Below are 26,965 nucleotides of genomic sequence, written 5' to 3' on the forward strand. Positions count from 1 at the left end.
TGGCGTCACGCCCCCGGGCCCGCCCCTCCGGAACCCGGAAGCGGGAGCGCGCGGGGGAGCGGCGGGAGCGGCGGGCGCGGTGGGGCGGAGCGCCCGAAGAGCAGCGGGCTGGCTGCCGGGCGGGGACCCGGGCCGGGACCGGCGGCGCGCGGCGGCCAAGGCCCAGGTGAGTGCCGGGCGGCCGCGGGTCGAGTGTTTGATCTCGAAGCTCGCAGCGGCGGGCTGCCTTGTAGAGGGACGGGGCTAAGGGTTAGTTGCGGGGGGGCGCGAAAGCAGGGGTCGAGGAGGCGGGAACGAGCTTGGGGGGTCGTGGAGAGTTTGCAGGAGACGGAGTGGGAACGGGACGATGAAGGAGAAAGTTGATGTGATGGGCCTGGTGAGGGAGTTTTTGGGCGAGTGTGGAGGCAGATCTTGTGGCTTTGAGCAGCTTCTCTGAAGAGGACGTGGCTTAAGTGGTAGTTGGGGGGTCGCAGGAAACGGGGCTGGGAGGGGGAGAAGCAAGGAGGCGGGGTTGAGAGGCCCAGGCTGGGGGTTGAGAGGAGCAAGGCCGGTGGGGGAACAGCCGGGGTGCGACTGGGGGGGAACGGTGCAGGACGGCCTGGGGGCGTCTGCCTACGGTGAAGAGGTAGAGGAATGGTGCCTGAGGGAGGGCAGCGCCTGGGACTCAGTGGGTGCTCAGTAAATGTGAGGGGCTCTGAACCCACTGGTGCGGTGGCCGGCCGAATTGGTAAGAGGGGAAATGGGGGATGGGAGGGGAGGCAGAAGGGGGGTAGAAGCCATGGCAAGAAGTGAGGTCTGGTCCAGGGAGAGCCTGGGGAGGAGGGGAGGAAAGGAAAGGACTAGAATGGCCCCGTTCAGACACTGGGGTGCAGACCATGGAGATTTGGGGGACTGTCTTACCCTCTTGATTCATCTTATCCCTGACTTCACCCCCAACTGCTGGGTGACCCAGGCTAGTTTCAGCGCCTTCTGGGCGGTATTCAGGACTTGAAAACCCAATACTGTCCTCCTAAGAGCGGACTGGCTAGAGCCTGGGGGTTCTAGGGAGCAAGGAAGGAGCTCTTGGGCCCCCCCTCCACCCCAGCTGTGGGGCCGGAACTGGGTTTCGGGAGGGGGTGCGCACACACCCGCATGTGCTAGGCTGTCACCACCTCCTCCGAGTTGCATCCTTGGACTTAAATGGGTAAAACGACATACAGGAAATCTGTCCCCCGGTGGCTGTGAGCTCAGCCTGGGAGAGGCACGGTAGCCGCAGGCAGGCGCCTTGTAGGCCAGGAGTCTTTAAGGGAAAGCCTCTCCCACACCTCTGTCTGAGGTGGGAGCTGGTGGGGACATTGTGCCTTACAGTTGGAGGGTCCCAGCTCCTACCTTCCTGAGGTATGTTCTGGTCTTGGAGTCTCCAAACGCTTAAGGCATCCAGGAGCAGTGGGAGGTGACATGGGCAGCTGGAAAGTTGTCTGATGGGCCTGGCTCTGGGGAGGGCCTTGCTCTAAACCGTTTTGATCAGCATTAATTTCTCTTTTTTCCCGACCCTGGGGATCCTTGTCTGGGACCTGCTAGAAGGGCCAGGGAGCCTGGGTTTATAGTGCGTTCAGGACACGAGTCTGGATAGCTTGAATGTAAAGAGGGCCACAGAAAGATAACCACCCTGTTCACTTCTAGAATGTTCTGGCCCTTATGGAAGCTTCCGTAAGCAAGACTCTCAGCCTCGCTTGCCCCAGAACACATGATTAGAGCCCACAGTCATGCCTCGTGCAGGTTCTGAGTATGGGCCTGCCCTGGCTGGGACACTCCCACTCCCCCTCTCCCCACCCCCATGAACTGGACCAGAATCTTCTGGTTCCACAGCCCTGCTGTTGTCTCCTTCCTCTGGGAGCGTGGCCAGGCAGGCTGTCATGGAGGGTCTTCTGTTGGGGGTCCTAACCTCCGTCAAGTCTCTTTGTCTGTTTCTTTACTTGCAAAATGAATGGATTGGCCTAATCAGTGTTCTGCAACTTTGAAACCCAACCTTGGTGTCTCCAGCACACAGCCCTGTCTAGTTTTATGGAGCCCCCAACAGGTGAATCCCCACCATGGTGATCCCACTTTTGTTGGGCTTTCCGTTCTACAGTTTATATCCGAATATGATTATCTTACTGCTTCCTTATCTTTCACGTGGGAAATTGCAGTGCCAAATGTGCTTTTGCACATCATACCTGTTCCCAGGGTTTCAGCTGCATCCTTCTGGCTGGAAATCCCTGGGTGAGACCCTCCCTCAGGTCCAGGCCTGTGACTTGGTGAAGCAGGTGGGGACTTGGGAATCTCCCCATTCTGTATCACTGTAGGATCCATCTTCTATCCCCAACAGAGGCTTGTTAACTTGCCGCTTCCCTTTCCTTGTGTCCCTGAAGTTGTGTGTCTTGGGTGGACCCAGAGTTCAGTGAAGCAAGGGCTGATCATGCAAAGTGCTGTGGGCTGGGTCCCAGGGGCAGAGATGAGCCCTTGTGCCCTGGGGGAGGGACATTCTAGTGGGCCGCCCTCCCCACCAGGAATAATGGAGTTCAGAGTAGTTGGTCAGCGCAGCAACACAGGTGGCACAAGAAGTTGTGGGGACAGAATCAGGAACGACCAGCACAAGCTTCAGGGCATGGGGGATTCCAGCAAGTTTCCTCAGGAGAGGTGGCTGGCCCTAAGCCAAGCCTTGAAGGATACAGAGGTGTTAAACCAAGTGGGGAAGAGGGAACCACATAAGCACGTCCATGTGCAGCTCTTTATTGAGCATCTTCTGTGATAGGCGCTTTTATACCCAACTCTTTTATTCTGCCAACCAGCAGCAAGGGGATTGCAGTTCCTATTTTCTCGATATAGAAACTAAGCTCAGGCAGGTGACGACTTCAGAGATGGCTCCCTGTGCTTTCTAGAAGTACGAAGGATCATTAGTAACCTCACTTTGGCGAAGACCAAATTGCTACAGCAGTTTCTCAACTGCAGCACCATTGACATCTGGGGCCGGGTCATTCTTTGCTGTGGGGGCCACCCCGTGCATTATAGGATGTCGAGCAGCATCCCTGGCCTTCACACACGAGATGCCAATACTACACACCCACCCCAAGTTGTGACAACCAAAAATGTCCCCAGACATGGCTGTGTGTCCCCTGGGGGACAGGAGCACTGCTCTGTAGTAAAATCTGGTTCCCGCTCCAGGCCCACCATTGCCTCAGTGGGTCTTTGGTGTTTGGTGGGCTCCCAGCAAATTGCTGCCAAGGGCAGGTGTGGGGAAAAGAGGCCAGCAATTGAATTCTGCCATCCGCTCGGTTCTTAATCTGGAGTCCTGATAAAAAGGAGACACCACTGGGAATGGACTGAGGGGGAGTTAGAGAACGTGCCCCGAGAATGTTCAGCAGAGGAGGAAGAGGAGGTGAGCTGGGGCTGTCATCACTCGCTGGCACAGCAGATGCCATTGTCTGTCTCTTCTTTGTCTTCCCACTGACCTGGATTTCTGCAGGAACTGTCCTTGTCTCGGAACAAATTGTTGCTTTTCTTCCGAGATTAGAGGTATCAGATTCTCCTCTCAAAGAGCTACTTTGGAGGTAGCCCCAGATCACTGTGGCTCTTGAAGCCATGTTATCTTCTCCCATTTGCCCTCTTGGCTCCAGACACCAGTCCGTCCTCAAGCACAGACTAAGTTTTGCTCTTCATGTGTCCTCCTCTGCTTGTTCCCCGACCATGACATTGCTGCTTTAACTCCAGGGGAGGAAACCGCACATTCTGGGGCCGTCTGACCCCTTCTGGATGCTGCCCTCCCCCCAGTCCCCATCCACCAGCCCTTTGTGCACCCAGCATCCCCAACAAACTGTGCCAGGCAGCCCCTGCTCGGCCTCCCCGCCGAGCAAGACAGGCCCTTCTCTCTGCCCTCGTCCCGGAGACGGAGGGACAGAACAAAGGGCTCTGTCTGAGCACCGCCGGGCCCCCGACAAGCCAGCGCACTGCCGGCCGAGGTGCAGAGCCCATCACTTCACCTCTTTGCTTTTTTTCACGTTGGCCCAGAAAGGGCCTTGGAGATTAGGCATGTCTCAAAAACTCAGCCGATGAGTTCGGGTTCTACTCATTTCCTCGTTGAGACTCTGAGCCCGAGCCCCGATGATAAATAAAGTAGTGATTCAAGGGTTCGGCCTGTGGCTTAGTCGGAGCAATGAATAAGCTGTCCTGGTCTGACTCATTCGTTTACATCCCAGCTCTGCCCCGTTTCTTAGGGTTGTGTGTGCGAGAGGGGAGCCAGCTCCAAGCATTTCATGACTGTCACTGCCGCGTGTGCAAGTTTCCTGGGGCTGCCGTAGCAAAGTACCACAGGCTAGGTGGCTTAAGCAACAGAAATGTATTGTCTCATGGATCTGGGGGCCAGAAGTCCAAATCAGGGTGTGGGCAGGGTTGGTTCCTTCCAAAGGCCACGAGGGAAGGATGCATTCAGGCCTCCCTCCTTGGCTTGTCTACGGCTATCTTCTCTCTGAGTCTTGACCTCTATGTGAGTCTTCACCTTACTTCTGTGTGAGTCCGTGTCCTGATTGTCCCTTTGGATCAGGGCCCACCCTAATGACCTCCTTTTAACCGAATCACCTCTTTAAAGGCCCTGTCTCCAAATACAGTCACATTCTCAGGTCCTGGGAAGTAGGACTTCAACATAATGAATTGGGGGCGTAGGGGGCAGGCACACAATTCAGGCTGTAACACTGGGTAAGAGACAGATTTCATTTTTATTTAGTGAGGGAATTTTCAATAAATAATGGTACTTATAGAGAATAAGCTCGTTTAGTTTTGTCTCATTTATTTAAATAAACATTTTAGGGTAGCTAGGCAGGTTGGCCATGTCAACTTTGGAAGTGCCCTGTTAGGGAATTTTCCAGATCTTGCGCAGGTCCTTATACTTGGGGTGACAGTAGAGAGGCAAGAACAGGACTCGGGAGGAGCAGACCTCGTGAGACTTTACAAGGGGTGTGTTTAGAGCCAGGCCTGCGAGACAGTGTGTGCCCACCCAGGGGCCGGCCAAGGTTCATAATTGGGGTGTACGGGGGTCCTTGTCCTCAGTATTGCCAGGGTCAAGAGGGGAGTCCAAAAACAACCCATTCATGGAACAAAGTGACTTTGGGACCGGCTGCTGTCACAGGTGATGAGACAAAAGAAGTTTCTGGAAAATCTGAAAGTCATTCCGCAAAAAGCGTTAACAAGCCAGGTGCAGATTTGGCTCTCAGAGATACTGAGGGAGCGGGAATAGCCCTCATCTCTCTGCTCAGAGCACAGATGTCCGGCCCGCAGTCATGTCCACGGAAGTCAGTTTACCAGCCCGGTGAGGGCCGTGAAGTACCCGGCACCAGCGAGCTTGGAACGGGAGCCTGGGCCTGGCTTGAGCTGGCTGATGGAGGAAGAGGAAGGCCCAAGGGCCCTGGCGTGGTCATCTGCCTCCAAGGCCGCTGTTACTGCTGCTGCTTCCTCGCAAACAAAAGCAGGACAGTGTCAGCATCAGGACCGCCTGGGGCTTTGCCACTATCTTCCTACTCATCTCTCAGAGCCTGTCCATCCCATTCGAGGGTGGACGGAACCTGGTGAGCCCAGAGGAGACTTTGAGATTTTGCTTCTCAGATCCTGGGGACGCACCTGCGGCTTTCATTTCCTGGCAAGCATGCCAGGGTCCCAGGCCACTGCTTGGGAAGATCACCAGAGTCCTTGGCTGTCACGCGGAGATGCTGTTTATCAGAACGCGTGACACAAAGAAAGTGTAAGAGCGTAGGCTGGCCCATAGACCCTCAGGGGGCTGGTCCCTTTCCTCCTGGTGGTCTCGAGGAAGTCTGCCCCCTGGTTTAGCAGGGAGAGGAGAGGATGAAGGTGGGGAAGCTAAGGAACAGGGTATCTGGAGTGGAGAATGTGACCTGAACAGGGGCAGGTGGCCCTAGGCCCCAACAGCTGGGGCAGTCACCCCACAAAGCCAGCTCCCTCTCTTGATCCCTCCTTCTAAATATTGTGTAGTCGGGTGAACGTGGGCTTGGAATCATGCTAACATCTTGTGTGCCTGTGAGGCCCTGGGGAGACCCTGAAGTGTGCAAACATTTTTCTTATTTATTTAAAGCATGCTTTCTCAGCCTTGGCATTGGTGACGTCTGGGGCTGGATCATGCTCTGTGGTGGGGACCGTCCTGTGCATCGTAGGGTGTTGAGCAGCGTCCCTGGCCTCCACCCACCAGATGCCAGTAGCACCCGCCCCCCAAGTTGTCACAACCAAAACTGTCTCCAGACATTGCCAGGTGTCCCCTAGGAGAAGAGTCACACCCAGCCCCCGGTGACCGGGCTGGCACGGCAGCCTCCAGAGCCCTACCCGGGGATCTGAACTGCCTTTAAAAGCCAAGCGGGGTTCCCTTGTTCTCCGGGAGCTGCTCAATCTGGTCTCAGGCAGGGCTTTTGTGTGTTGTCACCGCAGCTCTGCCCGTCTAAGGTTCTCAAGGTGGCTTTCCACCAGGGCATGATGACAGGTGGACCATGTCATTGGAGAGGAGGGTCCCAAAGGGTTCTCCTCTGCCCGCCCAGACCCACTTCCCAGGCTACTTTCCATGTCTTTATGAGCCTACCGGTCAACAGGGAAGGACCCGGAGCCCAGCCCCCCACAGCGCCTTGCGGCTCTGCCTTCCCCTTGTAACCGGAACCCACCTGTGTCCCATGGGTCTGACCCGAACCACCGTCAGTCCCCACAACCCACACCTGCAGGAGCCGCCGAATACCTGCCCCCCACCCCGGTCTGCCTGCCACACTAGGCTTGGCTGATCCCTTCCTGATGTCACTCATGTCTCGGTCCTCCCTGTCTCCAACTAGCCAGGGTTCCCCATCAGGCTTGCATGAAAATCCGGACTCCTTCCCATGTTCACAAGGCCCTGTGGGATCTGACCTTCCTGACCTCGGCCCTTCCCCCTCCTGCCGGCCACACTGGTCCCCTTGTTCTAAGGCCAGCCCCAGCTGCCCCTGCCCATGGCGCTCACCGCCCTCGCCTGGGCTGCCATCGCCAAGCTCAGCCCGTCCATCCTGTCTCACTGCGCAGGCCTCGGCAACTATCTCCTCTGAGCGCCTCCCTGCCTCCTGGTTAATCCAAAGTGACCACCCTGCTCTGGTCAGTTTCTGTCCCCGTGACGGCACTGCTGACGTCCAGGGCCAGATCATTCTCTGCTGTGGGGGCCTGTCCTGCACATTGTAGGGTGTTGAGCAGCATCCCTGGCCTCCACCCACCAGATGCCAGAAGTACCTCCCCTCCCCCCCCGCAGTGGTGACAACCAAATATGTCTCCAGCCATTGCCAACTGTCCCATGGGGTAGGACAGAATTGCTCCCCACCAATCCCCACCCCGTTGAGAGCTGCTGCTTGAACACACTGCATTTTTCCTGTCCAAAGCACTGTTGCTGTTGGAAATGCCTCTTCTCTGGTGGGTTGATTTGTCAAGTTCCCTGAAGACCAGACACTGCCACATTCTTACTCTATTTTGCTGTCAGCCTGGCCTGGCCCGGGGTGGGGTGTGGGCAGTGGAGAAACATTTGTTGACTGGACAGACTTTGAAAGAAGACAGCCTCGTTGGGGACATAGCCGCAGACCCCAAGGAGAGGGATCAGCCTCAGGGACAGGTGAATGGACCAGGCTGCCCCAGCACTTGCCTGGAGGAAGAGCTTTCTCTAGGACTCAGACCGGTTGGGCCAGACTGGAAAGCCTAGGGGGACGAATTAGGGAAGTAAGGGACAGTCATGAGAGGGTGTTTGGGATGGGCTTCTCCAGGGATATTTAAGTAAGGCAAAGGAGAGGTGGTGGCCGTTCCTGACCATGGCCTCAGTCAGAGCATCCAGTATCTTCTGCACCAGACCCCTGGATTCGTGTCCTGGGGCTGCCGTAAATTGGTACCACAAACTGAGTGGCTTAAACAATAGAAATTGATTCCCTTGCAGCTCTGGAGGCCAGAAGTCCAAAACCAAGGCATCAGCAGGGCTGTGACTCTCCAGAGACTCCAGGGGGAGACCCCTCCTTGCCCCTTCCAGCTTCTGGGGGCTCCGGACGTTCCGTGGCCTGTGGCCGCATCCCCCCTCACCCAACCTAAACCCTAAGCTGTTCTCCAGCTCTGAGCTGCCAAGGCTGAGAAACATACTTCTTTTGTAGCTATTTCTCAGCATGTCCATCTTTCCAATAACTTCATGTGATCATTTCCTTAAAAAAATCCCAACAGGCTCAAGGAAACACGTGTGGAAAAGTGGAAACGTGCTGACTTCTAAACGGTGTTTCCTAACTGATTCTGCTGTAACGCCGGCCTTCTCCTTTTAACTTGAGGATGATTTCATCCGATAAACATGTGGCTTCAAATTATGGCCTTATATAAACCAAGCGGCTATGCTACACTTTTTGGAGGCCCCCGTCCTCCTTATTTTCCAGTCAATTCCAAGTCATTCCCCAAGCTGTTCGGCAGAACCTCACTTTTTCACGCATGAGACCTTGGCCGGGCCTTGAGAGCGGCTCATTCACATTTGTCCACTCACCCCGAGGGCCGAATTTTTGGTTGCCTCCCCCTCTTCCCTGTGCCTCCTTTCTCTGAGAGCATGAGAGAAAGGCCCTGAACTGAGGCTCACATCCCCTGCAAGCGCTGAAAGGACACCAGTATGGCATTTGCAAAAGCCTTTTTAATTTTTCAATGTTCAGGTTTTTCAGCGGGAATTCATTTTATCGTGCGCAGAAGATTGGCCATTAGTAACATTTAGATTCACAGTGATCTGCAGCCACCACCTCTATCTAGTTCCAGAACATTCCCATCACCCCAGAAGGAAACCCTGTCCCCATCAACAGTCTCTCCCATTGCCCCTCCCCCAGCCCCTGGCAACCACTAATCTGCCTTCTGTCTCTGTGGATTTGCGTATTCTGGACATTTCACGTCAATGGGATCATACTTAGTATCTGGCTTCTTTCACTCAGCATGATGTTTTGGAGGTTCATCCACATTGTAGGGTGTGTCACCGCTTCATTCCATTTTATGGCTGAGTAATATTCCACTGGGTCGGTGGACCATATTTTGTTTATCCACTCATCCTTTTTTTTTTTGGCTGCTCCGGGTCTTAGTGGCGGCACTCGGGATCTTTGTTGCCATGTGCAGGATCTTCTTTGCGGCATGTGGGATCTCTTAGTTGCAGCATGCGAACTCTTAGTTGCAGCATGCATGTGGGATCTAGCTCCCTGACCAGGGATCGAACCCGGGCCCCCTGCATTGGGAGCTCGGAGTCTTAACCACTGGACCAGCAGGAAAGTCCCATATCCACTCATCCTTTGATGGGCATTTCCCTTCCACCTTTTTGGCTCTTTCATCCAGGAATTTTATAGTCTGCCAGTTTGGTTTCCATTTTGTGATGAGGGCATAGTTCTCCGATGAGTTCCAGGTAGACGGATCCTATCAGTTTAGGGATGGGTTTTGCTTCCTGTTCACATTGCGTGTGCTTCTGTGAGCATTAGTCAGAAGGCAGAACAGGCATTTTAACTTCGGGGCATTTGAAGAGGCGGTTTGGCTCAAAGACAGACACACGGGTTTTCAGGACCTGCTGCCCCCAACACATGGCCACAGCATGCAATTGCCACTTCGCCGAGCTATCCCCCCTGGAGACCCAGGGCCCCCAGTTCCTCAGTCCCAGACCTGCTTCCTTTCATTCCAGACACAGTCTGGGGATTCTTGGGGTGCAGGTTTCACATCCACTTGTGGAAAGGACCTTAAGCCACAACATGACTGGCTTCCAGGTCTCAGGCTCTGTTAAGACTCCGTGAGGAAGGCGTGCTTAGAAGCCAGAGAAAACAGCTGAGCTCCTCCAAGAGAGATGTCACTGTTTAAGGACATCCCCTGAAGCTGTGGTAATCACAGTGTGGCACCACGCAGGTATCAACAGCCCAGAGGCAGACCCGCGTGTGTAACATAACTTAACGTATGATCTTTAACAAAGGAGCCTCCCTGGTCTGGGGAGAGATAGATTCTTTAAGAAAAAGCATTAAAACGATTGCTTCACTCTTTGGAGACCATCTGGATTCTCCTTGCACTTCCCATACTGTACCGGGTTGACTGGTGTCCCCCAAAATTCATTCCACCCGGAACCTCAGAATGTGACCTTGATTAGAAATAAGGTGTCTGAGGATGTAAAGGTCTCAAGGTGGCTTCATCCTGAATCCAATAACTGGTGTCTTTATAAGAAGAGGGGAGGACACAGAGACAGAGAAGGCCTCCATGTGATGTTGGGCCAGGAAATCGGAGTGATGCACCTACAAGCCAAGGGTCACCGGAAGCCAGGAGAGTCATGGGACGGTTTCTCCCTCAGAGCCTCCAGAAGGAGCCAGCCCTGCCCACATCTTGATTTTGGACTCATCCAGAAATGCAAGACAGTACATTTCTCTTGTTTTAAGCCACCTGGTTTATAGTACTCTTTTACAGCAGCCCTAGGAAACTCTCACACCCTCCAGTATAACTTCCAGATAGATAAAGACTGAAATGTAAAGAGTAAGTCCAGAGAGGGAGAGGAGTACAGAGTGTGGTTCCATGTTCATCAGCTCTGGGAGGGGAATGGGTGATAGACATCTTGAAAGAAATGACCCACAGATCTGACTGCCTGGAAACTGTAGTATTTGTATCAAAAAACACCATATGCAAAAGTAAATCTGTATGAATTAGATTCATCAGACGTCGCAAAGAGTTAATACCCTTCCTATACAAAGAGCGCCTCCAAATCAATGAGCTAGGTAGGCATGGTTCAGTGGGGAAAAAAGGGCAACTGACATGAACAGCTTCCAGAAACAGAAAAATCGTTACTGAATACAGTGAATTCTCAAAAAACCCAGCCTGACAGAGGATTATAAGTGACAAAATGCTCTTTTGTGCCCACTGATGGCCATGGGTTGAGAAAAATATTGATCGTCGGTGCCAGTGAGGATGCTTTGAGGCAGCACTTCTCAGGCTGCTCCGGGCAGACCTCTCACTTGGGTGGGCCTCTCCGGAAGTCACTTTGGCAGAAGGGGTCAGGGGCCTTCATAGTGAGGATGTAGAGCCGATCAGATCAGCCCAGTGTTTAGGTTCAAGTGGTGCCACCTGTAGAATGAGGAGTCTCTGGGTCTAAGAGGGTACATCCGCATTGGGAACAGAACTGCCTGGGATCTGGTGGAGGGGTCCGAGGGGCATTCCAACCTGAGGACGAGGACAGGGGACACGGGTGGCACTGGAAGGAGGCAGCAGTGTGGGGCCGGCCCCCGTCTGAGATGCAGGGGAGGGAAGGGGAGGGCAGGGTGCCAGGCCCGTGGTGATGGCCTGGTCAGTGTCTCACGGGGATGCAGCCCGGGCTGGGGGAAGCAGACTTCCCCCTGTGGGTTGGGGGCTTTGGGCAGCTTCTCCGTGACTGGAGGGGGCCTGCAAGCCTGGGCCTGGCTGGGTGGGGAACAGCCAGAGTATGTCCAAGAACTGCTCGCTGCAGCAGCCAATCTACCAGAGGGGGGCTGTGCTATATGGGCCTTGATGGCCAGGGGCTAAGAACTGGCCAGAGGGGGTCCCCGAGGGGCTCTGTGTTGGGACACCCACACCTAGACCGATGCTTCCAGGCACTGCCCTGCAGTAGCCCAGAGGATGGAGACAGCGGTCCCTCAGGGGCCCTCCTGACCTCCTGGTGAGAAGAGAAGGCTGTTCTGGGGACAGCAGACAGGATGTGGTCAGTGGGAGGAGCAGGGAACAAACACCCTGGGTGTTTGGGGCTGGAGGTGGGGTGGGCGTCCCTAGGCGCGAGCTCAGCCCCTGATGGGGGAGTGCAACAGAGTGGATGGGCTCCAGGGGCAGGTCCAGGTGACACCTGGTCCCCACGGCTGCAGAGCAAGTGAGCAGGACCAGGAAAGGCGCGATTGGCAGGAGCTTGGTGGCATCTTTGGAGAGGGGAGCAGTGGTTTCTACTGCACGGGGGCATAGCGGACCGAGGGACGGGTGGGAGCAGGAAGGGCCAGCTCCAGGCTGCGTGGAAGCCAGGAGGGAACTCGACCCTGGGCTGGAGAAGGATTTACTAGTGTCTCCGGTTTTCAGGGCCATGAGCTATTTCAGTGGGAGGGTCCTCCCCCAGGAAGGGGGAAAAGGGAGCCGCTCTGAGAGGAGAGTGCAGGCTCCCTGGGGAGCAGGACCAGGTGAGGCTGGCTGGGCGTGGGGAGGGCCCCACAGGCAGGTGCAGGGTGAAGTTTCCCAGGATGCAGATGTGGTGGGCCTGGGTGGGCTATGATGGCTGGAGGGGCAGCTGCTGCAGGGTGGGTCAGGTGGGCCCTGCGGGGACTCCCGTGAGGGCCCCCAGCTGGTGTCCACCCTGCCCCACCCCTTCTCTTTGGCCGGCCCATTCCCTGCAGCTCCAGCGGTCAGCAGGCCCCTTGAGCAAGGCTTATCTATTAATACTTCCTCCTGGCCTGGGGCTGGGGTGTGCATTGGCTGGACCTGTGACTGCCCCCATGGCCCCCAGTCTCAGAGTATGGAGTCCCCTGCTCCTCCCACCAAGGGGCCCAGAGCTGTAAAAGTCCCCCGTGGGCTCCGAGGGTGCCTCATGATCAGCGAGCCCTGGAGGATGTGGGACAGCACAGAGCTCAGCGGGCCACACAGCCTTCAGCCTGTCCCAGCGTCAACCAGACCCTTGTCAGGGCAGGTGACAGGCCCCGCGGGCAAGATCACGTGGTTGGGCCCTGATGGCTTCTCCTCGCTCAGCCCAGCTCGGTGTCCGCTGGGAGGAGAAAGCAGGCGCATCCATGTGACCTTTCTGCCGCCTGCATCCAGGCAGCTTGGGCGTGAGACCATCCAAAGCCCCTGGTCCTTGAGCTGGAACGTGCCCCCAGAAGTTGTGGCGCTCGTGAGCCGTGTCTCCACGAGTGCGTGTCACAGAGGTTCAGGCTCTGCCTGAAGCCCTGGGTCTGTGCGCGCGCGTGTGTGTGTGCACGCACGTGAGTGTGGGTGTGTTCAAATGAAATTCTGTTTGTGCACGTGTGTCCACGTTTGTGTGCGTGCGTGTGTGAGCACGGTCGTATGAGAGTGTGTATTCAATCACGCGTGTCCATGTCTGCACGTGTGCTCACATTCGTACATGTATGTTCACAAGCACACACGTGCGTTCATGTGGCCGTGATTAAGGTGCAGATCTACAGTTTGGGCTTCTGCCTCTCTCACCAGGCTTGGAAGCACATAAACTACCCACCCTCCACGGCCTTCTGGGGCTGCCCAGGAACATCCTGCAGTTAGCTCTCAGAGTTTCCACGGGACGGTCAGGTGGGCGGCACCACCTGGCACCTCTGAACACAGACAAGTTCATAGATTCCCAGCCGTTTCCTTGCAGTGGCATCTGAGGAACTCGGTGGCTGGGCTCGAGGATTGGGCATTTTGAAAAGTAAGCAAGAGGTTTTTAAAAGTTGCACTCCTGGGGAATTGGGTCCTTTCATAATCCACATGCTTTGTTTTAAACAGCTTTATTGGGTATAATCGATACACTATAAATGGCACTTATTTGAAGTGTGTGATTGGATGAGTTGTGACACATGCAAGCACCCAGGAGCCCACGACCACGATCAAGATAGTGAGCACATCCATCACCCAAAAACTCTCCCTGGCTCCTTTGTTCTCCCGCCCTGTCCCCCTCCTCCAAGCAGCCAACAATCAGTTTTCTGTCTCTAATTAGTTTACACTTTTTAGAAATTTACGTACAGTTGACCCTTGAACAACACAGGGGTTAAGGACGCTGACCCTCATATACACACGCAGTCAAAAACCCATGTATAAGGACTTCCCTGGTGGTCCAGCGGTTAAGACGCCATGCTCCCATTGCAGGGGGCCCGGGATCAATCCCTGGTCAGGGAACTAGATCCTGCGTGCCACCTAAGAGCCCTCATGCGCAACTGAAAGAGCCTGCATGCCGCAACTAAAAAAGATCCCACATGCCGCAATTGGAAAAAAAAAAAAAAAAAATCCTGTGTGCTGCAGCTAAGACCAGTCTCAGCCAAATAAATAATTATTAAAAAAAAAAAATTAGAATTAAATCCATGTATAACTTTACAGTTGGCTCTCCATATCTGTGGCTCTCCATCCTGGAGTTCAACCAACCACAGATTATGTACTACTAAAGTACATATTTAGTGAAAAAAATCTGCATATAAGTGAACCCACGGAGTACAAACCCATGTTGTTCAAGGGTCACCTGTATGTGGAATCATATAATATGTACTCTTGAAAATTTTATTGAGATGAAATTTGTATAACATTAAATTAACCACTTAAAGTGAACAATTCAATGGTATTTAGCATATTTGTAATGTTTTGCAACCATCACCTCTATCTAGCTCCAGAACTTTTCCATCACCCCAAAAGGAAACCCTGTGTCCATCAGGAATCTCTCCCCATTCCCCCGCCTCTTCACTTCCCAGCCCCTGGGAACCACTGGTCTACTTTCTATTTCTATGGATTTGCCTGTTCTGGACATTTCATATAAATGGGCTCATACAACATGTGGCCTTTGGTCTCTGTCTTCTTTCATTCAGCATAAGGTTTTCAGAGTTCATCCACATTGTAGCATGAATCAGTAATATTCCATTGTGTGGATGGACCACATTCTGTTCATCCATTCATCAGCTGATGGAAATTTGGGTTGTTTCCACCTTTTGGCTATTGTGAATAGGGTTGCTGTGAACGTGTGTGTCCAAGTATCTGTTTGAATCCCTGTTTTTAAGTCTTTTTGGGTCCATACCTAGGAGTGGAATTGCTGGGTCTACAGGTACTCTTTTTCGTCTTCTGTCTTTCACTCAGCACACAGATTCTGAGATTGTTCCGTGTTGTTCCATGCTGTTGTGAGGATTGTGTTGTGTCCCTTCTCACAGCTGAGTCATGTTCCATTGTGTGGCTGGTTTATTCGTCCATTCACCGCTTTGTGTATGTTCAGGTTGTTTCTAGTCTGGGACTTTTAGAAACAATGCCATTAAGAACATTCATGTAGGGACTTTCCTGGTGGTGCAGTGGTTAAGAATCCGCCTGCCAATGCAGGGGACACGGGTTCAAGCCCTGGTCCAGGAAGATCCCAGGTGCCGCAGAGCAACTAAGCCTGTGCACCACAACTACTGAGCCTGCGCTCTAGAGCCCATGAGCCACAACTACTGAAGCCCGCGCACCTAGAGCCCGTGCTCCACAACAAGAGAAGCCGCCACAATAAGAAGCCCGCGCACCGCAGCAAAGAGTAGCCCCCGCTCACCGCAACTAGAGAAAGCCCGCGTGCAGCAACAAAGACCCAACGCAGCCATAAATTAATTAATTAATTAATTTTAGAAAAAAAGAACATTCACGTACAATCTCTGTATGAACATCTGCTTCATTTCTCTTAAGTCCTAGGAGTGGCTCCTAGGAGTGGGTCACATGCTAGGCGTATAATTAACTTTTAAAGAAACTGCCAAAGTGTTTCCAGAGTAGATGAGCCCCACCGTTTCATAGAATTTTTCTGCAGGATACTGTGGCTTTTTGAATAAAGACACTTACCAATGTTCACATCCATTTATCTGCTAATTCTACATGAGTGAACTGATCCCAAGGAAATGCTCAGACTTGGACACAAAGATGTGTGTCCAAGAACTCAGAAATCATGTTTCAAAGCATATTTCATGACACAGAGAAATGTTCATCTGTACCAACATACCACATTAAGAGCAATTCAGGTTTTATTAAAACATGTAACATCTATTAAACTGGAAGGAAATATACCAAAGTTACTTAATAATTTGGGGGAAAGTTTAGAAAATTAAACATTCCCATCTCCCCCAACCTTCCTACCTGTTGCCACTACCTACCTACCTGTTTGTAGCAGCTTCATAATGTCTGGTTTTGTTCAGTCTCACCCGTCCCCCACCCTCCTAACACTGCTGTGGGACTCAGTTTCCCAGAACCCAGATCATCTCAGCCTCTGAGTCATGCTTCTGCCCAGGGCAGAGGTCTGCATACTGTTTCTATAAAAGACTGGAAGATAAGTATGTTCAACTTTCCAGTTCTTAAGGTTACTAATCTGTGTCGTGACTATTCACTTATGCTGATATAACAAAGGCAGCTGTGGACAATATGTACATGAATGGGCAGAGCTTCGTTGTGAACTCCTCTTCATCCTTCAGAACCCCTCTTAGATGTTACCATTCCCCTAAAGCCTTCTCTGGCTCTTGGGAACAGTAACTTCTCACGCTCATGGTTGATATTCTCTCACATTTGTTTGCATATCAGCTTCTCCCGCTGGGCTTTGAGCCAAGGTCTGGTTCATCTTTGTATCTTCAGCCACGCTTGGGTGGCACACAGTGGGCCCCCACGTGACCCACATTGCCTTTCTGCCTTTTGCTCCAAGACACAAAATGAGCTGTTGCCAGCATTGGCTGCCTTTTCTCTCTTTCCCGAAATGTCTTTAGGAGCAAATGCATTTGGTCCAGGGAACCCTGTTACATTGTCATCATGTCTCCCCAGTTTCCTCTGCCTGGGATGACTCCTTGGTCTTTCCTTGATTGTGACCTTCACAATCTTGGGGAGGACTGCGGGCGTCCCACAGGATGCCCCTAATTTGGGGCTGATGTTCTTGTCATGATTGGAATGGGGTTGTGGGTTCTAGAAGCAAATGTACTCTGAGCAGTTCTCTCGAGCGAGTTTTTGGGGGCCCTCCCTGACTTCATCCTCCTCAGTGGGATTTCAGGTACCCGGGGGTTTCAAGGTCCCTGAGTTTCGGGGCAGGTTCAGTCTTGCTCATCCCAACCTTCCTCTCGCAGCCTTCCTCGTGTGTTTTGGGGACATAACCAAGGCCCATGGGGCCGCGTCTTCGTCTGCTTAGGGATCTGCCAGGGGAGGCTTTGCCAGAGAGGAGAGTCCAGGAAGGGCTGAGCTCTGAGATGGTTGTGGCCGTTGGACTTGAGGGTTGAGAGGCTGGTGGGGAGGGACGGGGCCTGGGACGGAGCAAACTCCAGGGGACGGGTTTGATCTTGGCAGGAGGGGCCTGGTGATGTCGCTCTGCAGGAGCCACAAACCTTAGGTGAGTGTCACGTTTAAGGACAGATAAGGCTCTTCGGCCCTTCTGGCTCTTCAGGAGAGCCCACGGATTCAGGCCATGGGTCTGAGGCTTTCTGTCCAGAGGTGAATGTCAGTGTCCCCCCACCCCCACCTTCGCCCTTCTGATTCTGCCACCCCCCTCCCTTCCAGCTCCAGGACGCGCGCCCCGAGCCCGGGAGGCATGCTGAGGCCAGGCCGCCGGCAGGATGAGTGTGAAAGAGGCGGGCAGCTCCGGCCACCGGGGGCAGGCGGCCTACCACCTGCACATCTACCCGCAGCTGGCCACCAGCGAGAGCCAGACCCCGTGCCAGGCCTCGTGCCGCGTGACAGCCACCAAGGACAGCACCACGTCCGACGTCATCCAGGACGCCATCACCAGCCTGCAGCTGGACGGCAGCAAGCGCTACGTGCTGGTGGAGGTCAAGGAGACGGGCGGGGAGGAGTGGGTGCTGGATGCCAACGACTCGCCTGTGCACCGTGTGCTGCTGTGGCCACGGCGGGCGCAGGACGAGCACCCCCAGGAGGACGGCTACTACTTCCTGCTGCAGGAGCGCAACGCAGACGGGACCATCAAGTACGTGCACATGCAGCTCATGTCCCAGGCCACGGCCACCCGGCGCCTGGTGGAGCGTGGCCTCCTGCCCCGGCCGCAGGCGGACTTTGATGACCTGTGCAACCTCCCCGAACTGACCGAGGAGAACCTCCTGAAGAACCTCAGACACCGCTTCCTGCAGCAGAAGATCTACACGTATGCCGGGAGCATCCTCGTGGCCGTCAACCCCTTCAAGTTCCTCCCCATCTACAACCCCAAGTACGTGAAGATGTACGAGAACCAGCAGCTGGGCAAGCTGGAGCCGCACGTGTTCGCGCTGGCCGACGTCACCTACTACGCCATGCTCCGGAAGCACGTCAACCAGTGCATCGTCATCTCAGGCGAGAGCGGCTCCGGCAAGACGCAGAGCACCAACTTCCTGATCCACTGCCTCACCGCCCTGAGCCAGAAGGGCTACGCCAGCGGCGTCGAGAGGACCATCCTCGGTGCTGGTCCGGTGCTGGAGGTGAGCGGGACCGCTCGGCGGGAGGGACCTTAACACGTGGGTTTGGTTATCGTTCAGATAACGGCCATGGAGGAAACAGTTATACTCACGTTTTCCAGAAACAGGAGACTTGGCACGCCATGCAGGGCCACACAGGGAGGCACCAGGGCTCATCAGGAGGCAGCAGGAGCCAGGGGAGGGTGTAGGCAGGTGTCTGTCGTGGTTTTCGTGGGAAGGGTCCGGTGAGGCAGGGTAAGCAGGCTTAGGGTGGCTAGTTTGAATAATTTCAGAGTTTGGGAGCATAAGGGCTGCCCTGGTTGTCTGGTACTTGGCCCTGGGGTGATCAGGGCAGGGAGAGAGTAGCCCGGAGTGTGAGAACGTGATGATGGTGGGGGGCGGGTGTAGGCTCTGAAGTGGTTGGTTTGTATTTGGAGGGCGTGTTTGTAGGAGAGTCCTTTGCTCTCTCTAGGACTCGGCCAGCCCTGGCGGGGGCAGTCCCTCCGGGGTCATCCAGGCCCCAAGTGCCAAAGCATCAGAATAGAGAAAATAACAAGGCCTGATCAATGCCTTGATGTCCTCTTAATGTACTCCCAGTGTCTGGAGGGACGGCAGTCTGCACTCCGGGTCCCAGAAAGAAAAGGATGGCGTGTCCAAACTGAATAGTTCATGGCGGGGTGTTTCTGGCAGGGGGTGGGACCGTGGGGTAGAAGGAAGCCAGCAAGGTGAGTTCTGGCCTGGGGGCTGGGGACGGGCTAGAGGAGGGGCTGCTTGGCAGTGCCAAAGAGTCAGCGGGGGAGGAAATGCCCCAGCTTCCTGCACCCTCTCCAGTGTTCCCATTGGCCAGACCCCACAGGAGTCACGGATGTGTCACTGTGGGTGAGCCTTCTGGACACGGGGGCAGTGGAAGCGATCGCAGTGATCACTCACTCTCAGGGTCTTAGGACGAGATGCATCCACGTCTCAGAACATAACTTAACCGTCGTCACCTGGTGAGGGCCAGGGCCGCGTATGGGCCCGGGGTGTGCGCCTCTGGGTTTGGGGTCTAAGACTCTGCTTGCTTGCTTTCTGCTTTTAATAAGATTTTGCAGTGATTAAATGATTTTAAGTATGTAACTTAAATAGTTAAATTTTATTAAATATAATGACATAAGTCACTATTTCTTCGAGCAGTTTTAGGTTTATAGAAATACTGAACAGACAGTACGGAGAGTTCCCGTATTCTCCTGCCACTTCTGCTCTTCCCCCTGTCATTAACATGTTGTATTTGTTAACGATTGGTGAGCCAGTATTGACACATTATTATTAACTAAAGTCCATGGTGTACATTAGGATTCACTCAGTGTTGCATCTGCTGCGCATTTGTTTGGACAAATGCACAATGTATCCACCATGAGTATCACACAGAATAGTTCTGCTGCCCTGAAAATCCCCTGTGTTCTGCCTGTTTATCCCCCTCCCTCCCTCCAGCTCCCGGAAACCACTGATCCTTTTACTGTCTCCATAGTTTTGCCTTTTCCAGGATGCTGGATGGCTGGAATCATACCATCTGTAGTCTTTTCAGACCGGCTTCTTTCACTTAGTACTAAATACTAGTACTAAGGTTCCTCTGCATCTTTTCTCGGCTCGAGACCTCATATATTCACGTTGCTGAGTAACACCCACTGGATGTGCTGCATTCTGTCCATCCGCAGGACCCCAGACCCTCTATCCGAGGAGTAGGCTCGGGGTGGGGTGGGGGCGGGGGTAGGTTCAGGGGTCCCACCCGCCCTGAAGCACTGACCTCCAGCTTCTTACTGAAATTCACTGAAATCCCATCTGGGCTGTGCCGGCTGAATACGCTTCAGTTCCTCTTCCTCTCTGACGATCTCTGAGATCATGAGCAAGAAATTAGCTGGGGCTGTACAGCCTGGCCCCGTGCCAGGACGCATGGCCTATATCTGTCTTCTCCTATACATGTAATGTAAAGATTCATTGTCATTTTTTGCGCAAGCATTTCAAAGACTACCTAGTGATCCGGCCGCAGAACGGACGCTTTTCCTTTCAGTGCTGTGTACCCTGCATGCGTTCCCTCCTCTAATCGTCCATTCATTCTGCAAATATTCCGCGTGCAGGCACCGTTCTTGGCACCGGGCTATGCAGTGGCCAAAATCAAGACAGAGGCCTGCCCACAGGGAGCTGCCACCTGGTGACGAGGAGGCAGGCAGCGAGACAGACAGCGGCCTCGCGTGTGAGCTAAGAGCCGATGAGAACAGTGGGCGGGCTCGCGGAAGAAGGGGTAAGGGGGCAGGAGGCGAGAAGGTGATGCCGAGCCGGGCCCGGAAGCGGGTGGGGCGAGCGATGCGACTTCTGGGAGGGGGACACGGCCAGTGCAAAAAGCCGGGAGGCTGGACCGTGCCTGGCGTGTTGAAGAAAGTCAGGGGCCCTGGAGGGCACGGGAAGGAGCCGGAGTGGGGTGAGCAAGGGGCAGAGCAGGAGGCGGTGGGGACAGGGAGGTGACAGCAGATCATTCAGGGCCTTGCAGGATCACGGGGTGGGCACTGTGTGATGTGGGAGCTACGGAGGGTGTCCCAGGTTCAATCTGGCTCCATCCCAGCTCTGGAACTCAGCTGCCGTGAAACCACCAACGGCCCCACTGTCCTCCCAGCAATGGCCGGGGCCCATAACAGGTGCTCTAGGACAGGATAAAGCAATGCAGGCCCTGAGTGACTTTAGAAGTCGGGGACAGGAACAAGAGGACGGACCCAGCATTTACCGAGCGGGGCATTTTGCCAAGTGGGCCCTTCACCCCTCACAGAACCGGGCAGGCGGGTGGGTGTGGCAAGGTTCGATGAGGATGCCGAGCCCCAGGGTTTCAGTGCACCACAACGAGGAGGCAGGTTTGGCCCCGCGGTGCAGCTTCCTCTTCTAGCTGAGGACCATCCAGGGCACCGGGATGAGGTTCCTGGCGCTGCCCTAACAAAGTACCACAGACTGGGTGGCGTCAGAGAGAGGAATTTACTCTCTCTCACGGTTCTGGAGGCCCGAAGTCTGAAGTCTAGGTGTGGGCAGGGCCACACTCCCTTGGAAGGCTCTAGGCGCAGATGCTTTCTTGCCTCTTCGCACTTCCGGGGGCTCCAGGCAGGCGCTCCTCGGCTTGTGTTGCTCCGATCCCAGCCTCTGTCATCACATTGCCTCCTATTCCTATAAAGACACCGGTCATCATTGGGTTTAGCGGCCGCCCCAATCCAGGATGACCTCATCCTAACTAATTACGTCAGCAAAGACCCATTTCCACATCAGGCCACGTTCACAGGTTCCAGCGTCAGGACAATATAGACGAGCCTTTTGCGGGGGGGGACACAAGTCAGCCCGCAGCAGTGCCCCCGCCGAGCGACAGCTGGACGTGTCTTGTGCCTTCTTCCCCAAGGGCCGCCACTGGTGATCCTGGGGGCCCATCCGTCCTCCTGCTGGCCTCCATGCTCCTCCCCTGCCGTTGCCCCGAAGGATTCTGGCACATTCTATGAGGGCCGTTAGTCACCTCCGTGGCGGGTGTCTGCACCCCGTGAGTCAGATGCCTCTGACCTTGCCCGGCTGCCTCCCTCGAGCCTCAGCAGTGGGAGACGGCGAGACCCAATTTCCCCAGGGGTTAGGAGCTGCTGGAGGGCGGTGCCCATGCCAGCTTCCAAAACAGGCTTGAGCCAGATCCACGTCACAGCCATAAATGTGCTTCCTGAGGCGACCATTTGGAAAAGGGAGAAGGTTGTTTTAGTTTAGAGCCAGGCTTTGCAGCCAGAGCACCACTGACGTCTGGGGCCGGGTCAGTCTCTGGGCTGGGGGCCGTCGTGTACGCTGTGGGGTGTTGAGCAGCACCCCTGGCCTCCACCCACCTGATGCCAGTAGCACCCCCTCCCCCCAGTGGCAACAACCGAAAAATGTCCCCAGACATCACCAAGTGTCCCCTGGGAGCAGAATCTCCCCTGGGTGAGAACAGCTGCCTTAGTCACAGCTTGTAATCCCACAAGACCCAGTCACCGTTTCTTTCAAGTGCTGATGGTTTAGAAATTGTCCATAAGTAAGTCCCAACCATTCTGAGCTAACTTGAGAGTTACTTTCTAATAACAGGAATAATTAGCTACCGTGCCTTCGGGCCCACTGTGTGTCAGGCTTTGGGTGCCACGGTCTTCATCCATCGTCTCTCTGAGGACTCACAACAGCTCTGCTCATTTTAAAGACGAGAAAACAGAGCCCCAGAGAGGTGTGCTGGTGTGTAAATGTCCTGGGGCTGCCATCACAGAGTACTGTAAATGGGAGAGGGTGGAGGTGGAGGGCTTAAAACAACAGGAATTTATTCTCTCGCAGTTCTGGGGGCCAGAAGTCTGAAATCAAGGTGTAGGCAGGGCTGGCTCCTTCTGGAGGCTCCAACAGAGAAGCCATCCCGTGTCTCTCTCCTGGTTTCTGGTGGCTGCCAGCAACCCTTTGGCATTCCTTGGCTTGTGGCCTCATCACTCCAGGCTTTGTCTCTGTGTCCATATGGCCTTCTCCCCCCTCTGCCTCTGTATCTCGAATCTCCTTTCTCTTACAAGAACACCGTCATTAGATTTAGGGCCTACCCTAAATCCAAGATGATCTCACCTCAAGATCCTTACTTTAATTCCATCTGCAAAGACCCTATTTCCAAAGAAGGTCCCACTCACAGGTTCCAGAGATCAGGACTTGGACATATCTTTTTGAGGGACACAAGTCGACCCAGTACAGTCTGGGTACCTCAGGCCACACTGCAGGCAGCCACAGCCAGACCACCATTAGAACCCAGCCTGAGTCTAAGTTCACGGTACCCCTCTGCACCTTCGTGAAAGATTTCCTCTCTCAGCTCGGCTGGGGCCGCAGGAAGCCGATCGGGACTTTTTCTCAGCTCCCTGAAAGGAGAAGTTGAGTTGTTTTGAGGTTTGGGTATCGCCGGGCACCCCCCCAGGCAGGGGTTGCAAACTTGCTGTGCAATTCTGACCAGAAAACAGGAAGGCGGCACTGTGGAAAGCCGGTTCCAATCAGCTGATCTGCCCACCCGCTGCAGTTAACTGTTACTGTCACTGTTTCACACGATGTCGCTCGGCCACCCTGCAGCCTGTCCCCTGAACCACCCCCAGAAACGCGACGCTTGTGCAGGAGTGTTGCCTTAGCTCAGAAATACTGAAGGTGCAGAAGGCAGGCTCACCAGGGCAGTGCAGTCTGGGGTCCGTTACCCATGCCGGGTGCCCTCTGAGAACCTGGCGACATTGTGATGCAGCCGCCCCGGCATCAGCCACCGGGCTGGCCACAAAGCCCACCCAGGACGTGCCCCTCTGCCTCGGCATCAGGGCTGAGGGTGGAGGGTGCTTAGGCCAGGGTTCTCTTTGTCCTTCCTGAACCGTAACACACGCCACTGACATTTGCCAACGCGCACAGGGTTTTAATTTCGAAAGCAGAAATGAAACGAGGATCCTTGCTGGCTGGGCCATTTTCCCAAGTGGCCAGAGGCCGGGGTGTCGGGAACTCCATGTAGCCACTGTGTCCCGGCCCACGCAGAGAGAGAAGGCTGGGAGATGGTGGCACCCCGAGCCGCCTGGCACACCCACAGGAGGCTGGTGACCAGGGCAGCAGGGCGTGGGACCGAGGGTGTCCTGGAGCTCTCTGCTGCCCCTGACCCACCTCGGGGGCCCTGAAGGAGCCTGTCCTGGGACTGGGATATGTGCCGGCCTTGGTCCTGAGCACCAGCCCCGACTGAGGGCCCCACAGACCCAGTGTCACATGACCCCAGACTCCCCCAGTCTCCGCCCACCCCTCAGGCCACTGGGTCTGTTCCCTCTACCCTCTGTCAGCACTGGCCGGCCTACCCGAGCAGGTCACCCTGAACCAACATGCCATCGTTCACCTTGACCTTGACCCGCAGGGACACCTGCCCAGAACATGTCTTTCCCTCCCACAGGGTGAGGATGGGCCAACCTCTGCCCATCACTGAGGACACACGGGCAAAGCACTCAACCAGTGTGACACAAGGTTCCAGAACCAGGGGTGTGCCTCTGCAGTTAGGTTTTCTGTTTAAGAGCTTTGTTGAGGTATAATTCACCCATATCGAATGAACAATTCAGTATTTTTTTAGCAGATTCACAATGTTGTGCAACCTTCACCTCTATCTAGCACTAGAACATTTTCATCACCCTCAAAAGGAGGCCCCGTGAGCAGTCACTCCCCGTCGCCCTTGCCCCAGCCCCTGACAACCACTGATCTGCTTTCTGCCTCTGTGGGTTTGCCTGTTCTGGACATTTCACGGGATCACACAAGATGTGGCCTTTTGTGTCTGGCTCCTGGCGCTCAGCTTGGTTTTTTCCAGGTTTATGCGCACTGTAGCGTGTGTCAGTGCTTCATTCCTTCTTCTGGCTACCAGTCCACTGTATGGATAAGACCACACTTTTTTTACCTCTCACCACTTTTCTCAGGGTTTCAATCCTTTGTATGGCTGACTCTGCAGCTGAGTTTCCTCCTCAGTCCTGACCCCCTCCCTGCCCCAGCCAGGCCAGCGTCCCCCCATCAGAGTCCCCCGCCGTCAACAACGGGAGGGTGGAGGGTGTGGGGCGGAAGTGGAGATGATGCCACTGGAGACTCTTGGGATGGACTGAGCCGATCCGGGGAGGAGGGCGGAGCCCTGGCCAGCAGCCTGCTCCGGGTGTGCGGGCCTCCCGGGCGTGCCGAGGGCGGGCCGGGGGCGGGCGGACACACCTAGGTCCGTCCGTCTGTGTCATCCATCTACATGGGCCTGCCACACCTGCGAAGAGGCTGGTGACCAGAAGGGGGCTGACATTCGGGAGCAGTGAGAAGTGAATGTGTGGCGCAAGCCACCCGAAGCCTCGGAAAGCAGACCGGGCTCCCCGAGCCAGGGTATCAGATCAGAGCAGACAGTGTCCGAGGGGGAGGAGGAGGCAGGCTCAGAGACGGCTGCACAGCGCCGTCAGGATCTGCTCCCCGGATGCTTGCGAGGACCGCGGTCTGGGGTGCTTCATCCAAGGGATGCGCCGGCAGCACAAAGACCCCCTTGACCCCAGCCTTGTCAGGCCTTAGAGGTTGTCCGGTCACGCAGGAGCAAGCGGCAAGCTGGGGCACCTCCCGGCCTTGCTCGTTAGCTACGGGAGGAGGTAAGTTTGCCAGGAGGAGTGAATGTTGAGAAAAGGGCATGGGGCCACGGACAGGCCTCTGGGGACCATTCTGGGGACATGGGCCCCGGCAGAGAGGAGACTCAGGATCAGGTCAGAAGGAGGGAAGTTACTGAAGTCGCACCTCTACCCCCACGCCCAACCCGCAAAGGGGGCCGGGGCATTCACAGCAAGAGGGGTATCCGGGCTGGGAGCCTTTATCTGGGGCTTGTCTGTCTGTCTCCAGGGTCCTAGGGCCCCAGAGGCCCAGATTGTGTCTGCTTTGCGTTTTGGGGTGTTTCTCTGGTCTGTTGATGGGAACGTCGGGCGTCAGCAGGCAGCTGGGTGGGGAGGCAGCGGGATTAGGCTCGGGAGAGGCTGGGGCAGCAGCATGGGGCGCTCCAGGGAGAGGTGTGCCAGCCAGACATCCCCCGACCCCCAGCCAGTGGTCAAGGCTCAGCTGGACCTGGGCTGTCCTCGAGGCTGGGTGGCTGGAAGGTCGGCACTGTGAACATCGGGGTCAACACTCTACCCAGGGGAAGGAGGGGAGTGAGAGCCAGGCCAGGGTGGGCTCCCGGGAGAATAAGCATTATAGGGAGACAGGCAAAAGGATGGAGGAGAGGACGCCGTGGGGCCTGGAGGCTGATCGCTGAGAGCCTCGGAGGGTTGTCCCACCCGGGCAGCTGCAGGGAGGGAGGAATCGAATTTCTGGCTGCTTCTGTGCCCCGAGTGGCTTCCCCAGGATGTTTGGGGAAGTCGTTGGGGGGCCCTGGGTTGGCAGAGCAGCCCGAGGGAGGGCAGGAGCTGAGGCTGGAATCCAGGGTAGGAGGGGGACAGCAGGAGGGCCGATCCCACAGAGGATGACAGGGTGAATGAGGCCTCGTGTGGGGTCAGCTTCAGGCCTCGCAGACAGAAACGCAGAGGGGCCAAGGCTGTGCTTCCGCGCTGCTGACACCTGGGGCCACATCCTTCTCTGGGGTGGGGACCGTCCCGTGCACTGTGGGATGTTAAGCAGCACCCCTGGCCTCCACCCACCAGATGCCAGCAGCGCCCCCTCTCTCAGGACAATCATAAATGTCCCCAGACATCACCAAGTGTCCCCCGAGGGGCAGAATCACCCCCGTTGAGAAGAATTTTTAGGCCGACTGCAGGCAAAGAATGATTTCAGTGTTACAGATGTCCTGTGCCCAAATAGGTTCAAATTTGGGGGTGAACATCGTGCTGTTGTACTTACACGTCAACCCAGCTGTGCTGAGTTCTGTCTCACCAGCTTAACAAGGGGTGGCTGGCGGGTGGGGATGCAGTTTCTGGCTGGCGATCTGCTTCGTTTCCGGGAACGGGTGGCTGGTGCTTTTTCCTGCCCTGTGGCCAGCGACGGCCAGGAGAACAGCCACTGCCCACCCACCACCAGAAACCTCCTCACGTCTTTCTCACCAACAACGAAGCATGTTCGGATGCAAGGGTCAGGTTTTCCATCCAAGTTTGGTCTTCCAAGCGCACTTGGGGCGAAGTCTTCAAGTGTACTTGGGGCGAAGTCTTCAAGTGTTATTTGAAAAGCTGCTCATCAATACAAAAAAAAAAATGCAGTCACTCACGTGGTGACCCCCAGAGCTGAGAAGTCACACACTCCCTGCGGGTTTTCTTGCAGGTGAACGTCATGAAAGAGCTTTAGTGGATTTTGGGTGTGGTTCATGCTGGTTCCTATGCGCTGGAATT

The 26,965-nt window shown here is 55.2% G+C and overlaps 1 protein-coding gene across 10 annotated transcripts in view; it reads left to right on the forward strand.

Annotated features, from left to right (window-relative positions):
- The first annotated feature begins 27 nt into the window (after positions 1–27).
- Positions 28–26,965, forward strand: part of MYO9B (myosin IXB) — an 89,494-nt gene continuing 62,556 nt past the window's right edge. For all 10 annotated transcript variants that reach the window (XM_082453339.1, XM_082453344.1, XM_082453343.1 and 7 more), the window contains exons 1-2: positions 28–166; positions 17,221–18,128. In XM_082453339.1, coding sequence (XP_082309465.1) covers positions 17,277–18,128 — 852 coding nt within the window. In that variant the 5' untranslated portion in view covers positions 28–166; positions 17,221–17,276. The remainder of the gene's footprint in view (positions 167–17,220; positions 18,129–26,965) is intronic.

Source organism: Balaenoptera physalus (genome assembly GCF_965194825.1).
Source record: "Balaenoptera physalus genome assembly, chromosome: 3".
Classification (NCBI taxonomy): domain Eukaryota; kingdom Metazoa; phylum Chordata; class Mammalia; order Artiodactyla; family Balaenopteridae; genus Balaenoptera; species Balaenoptera physalus.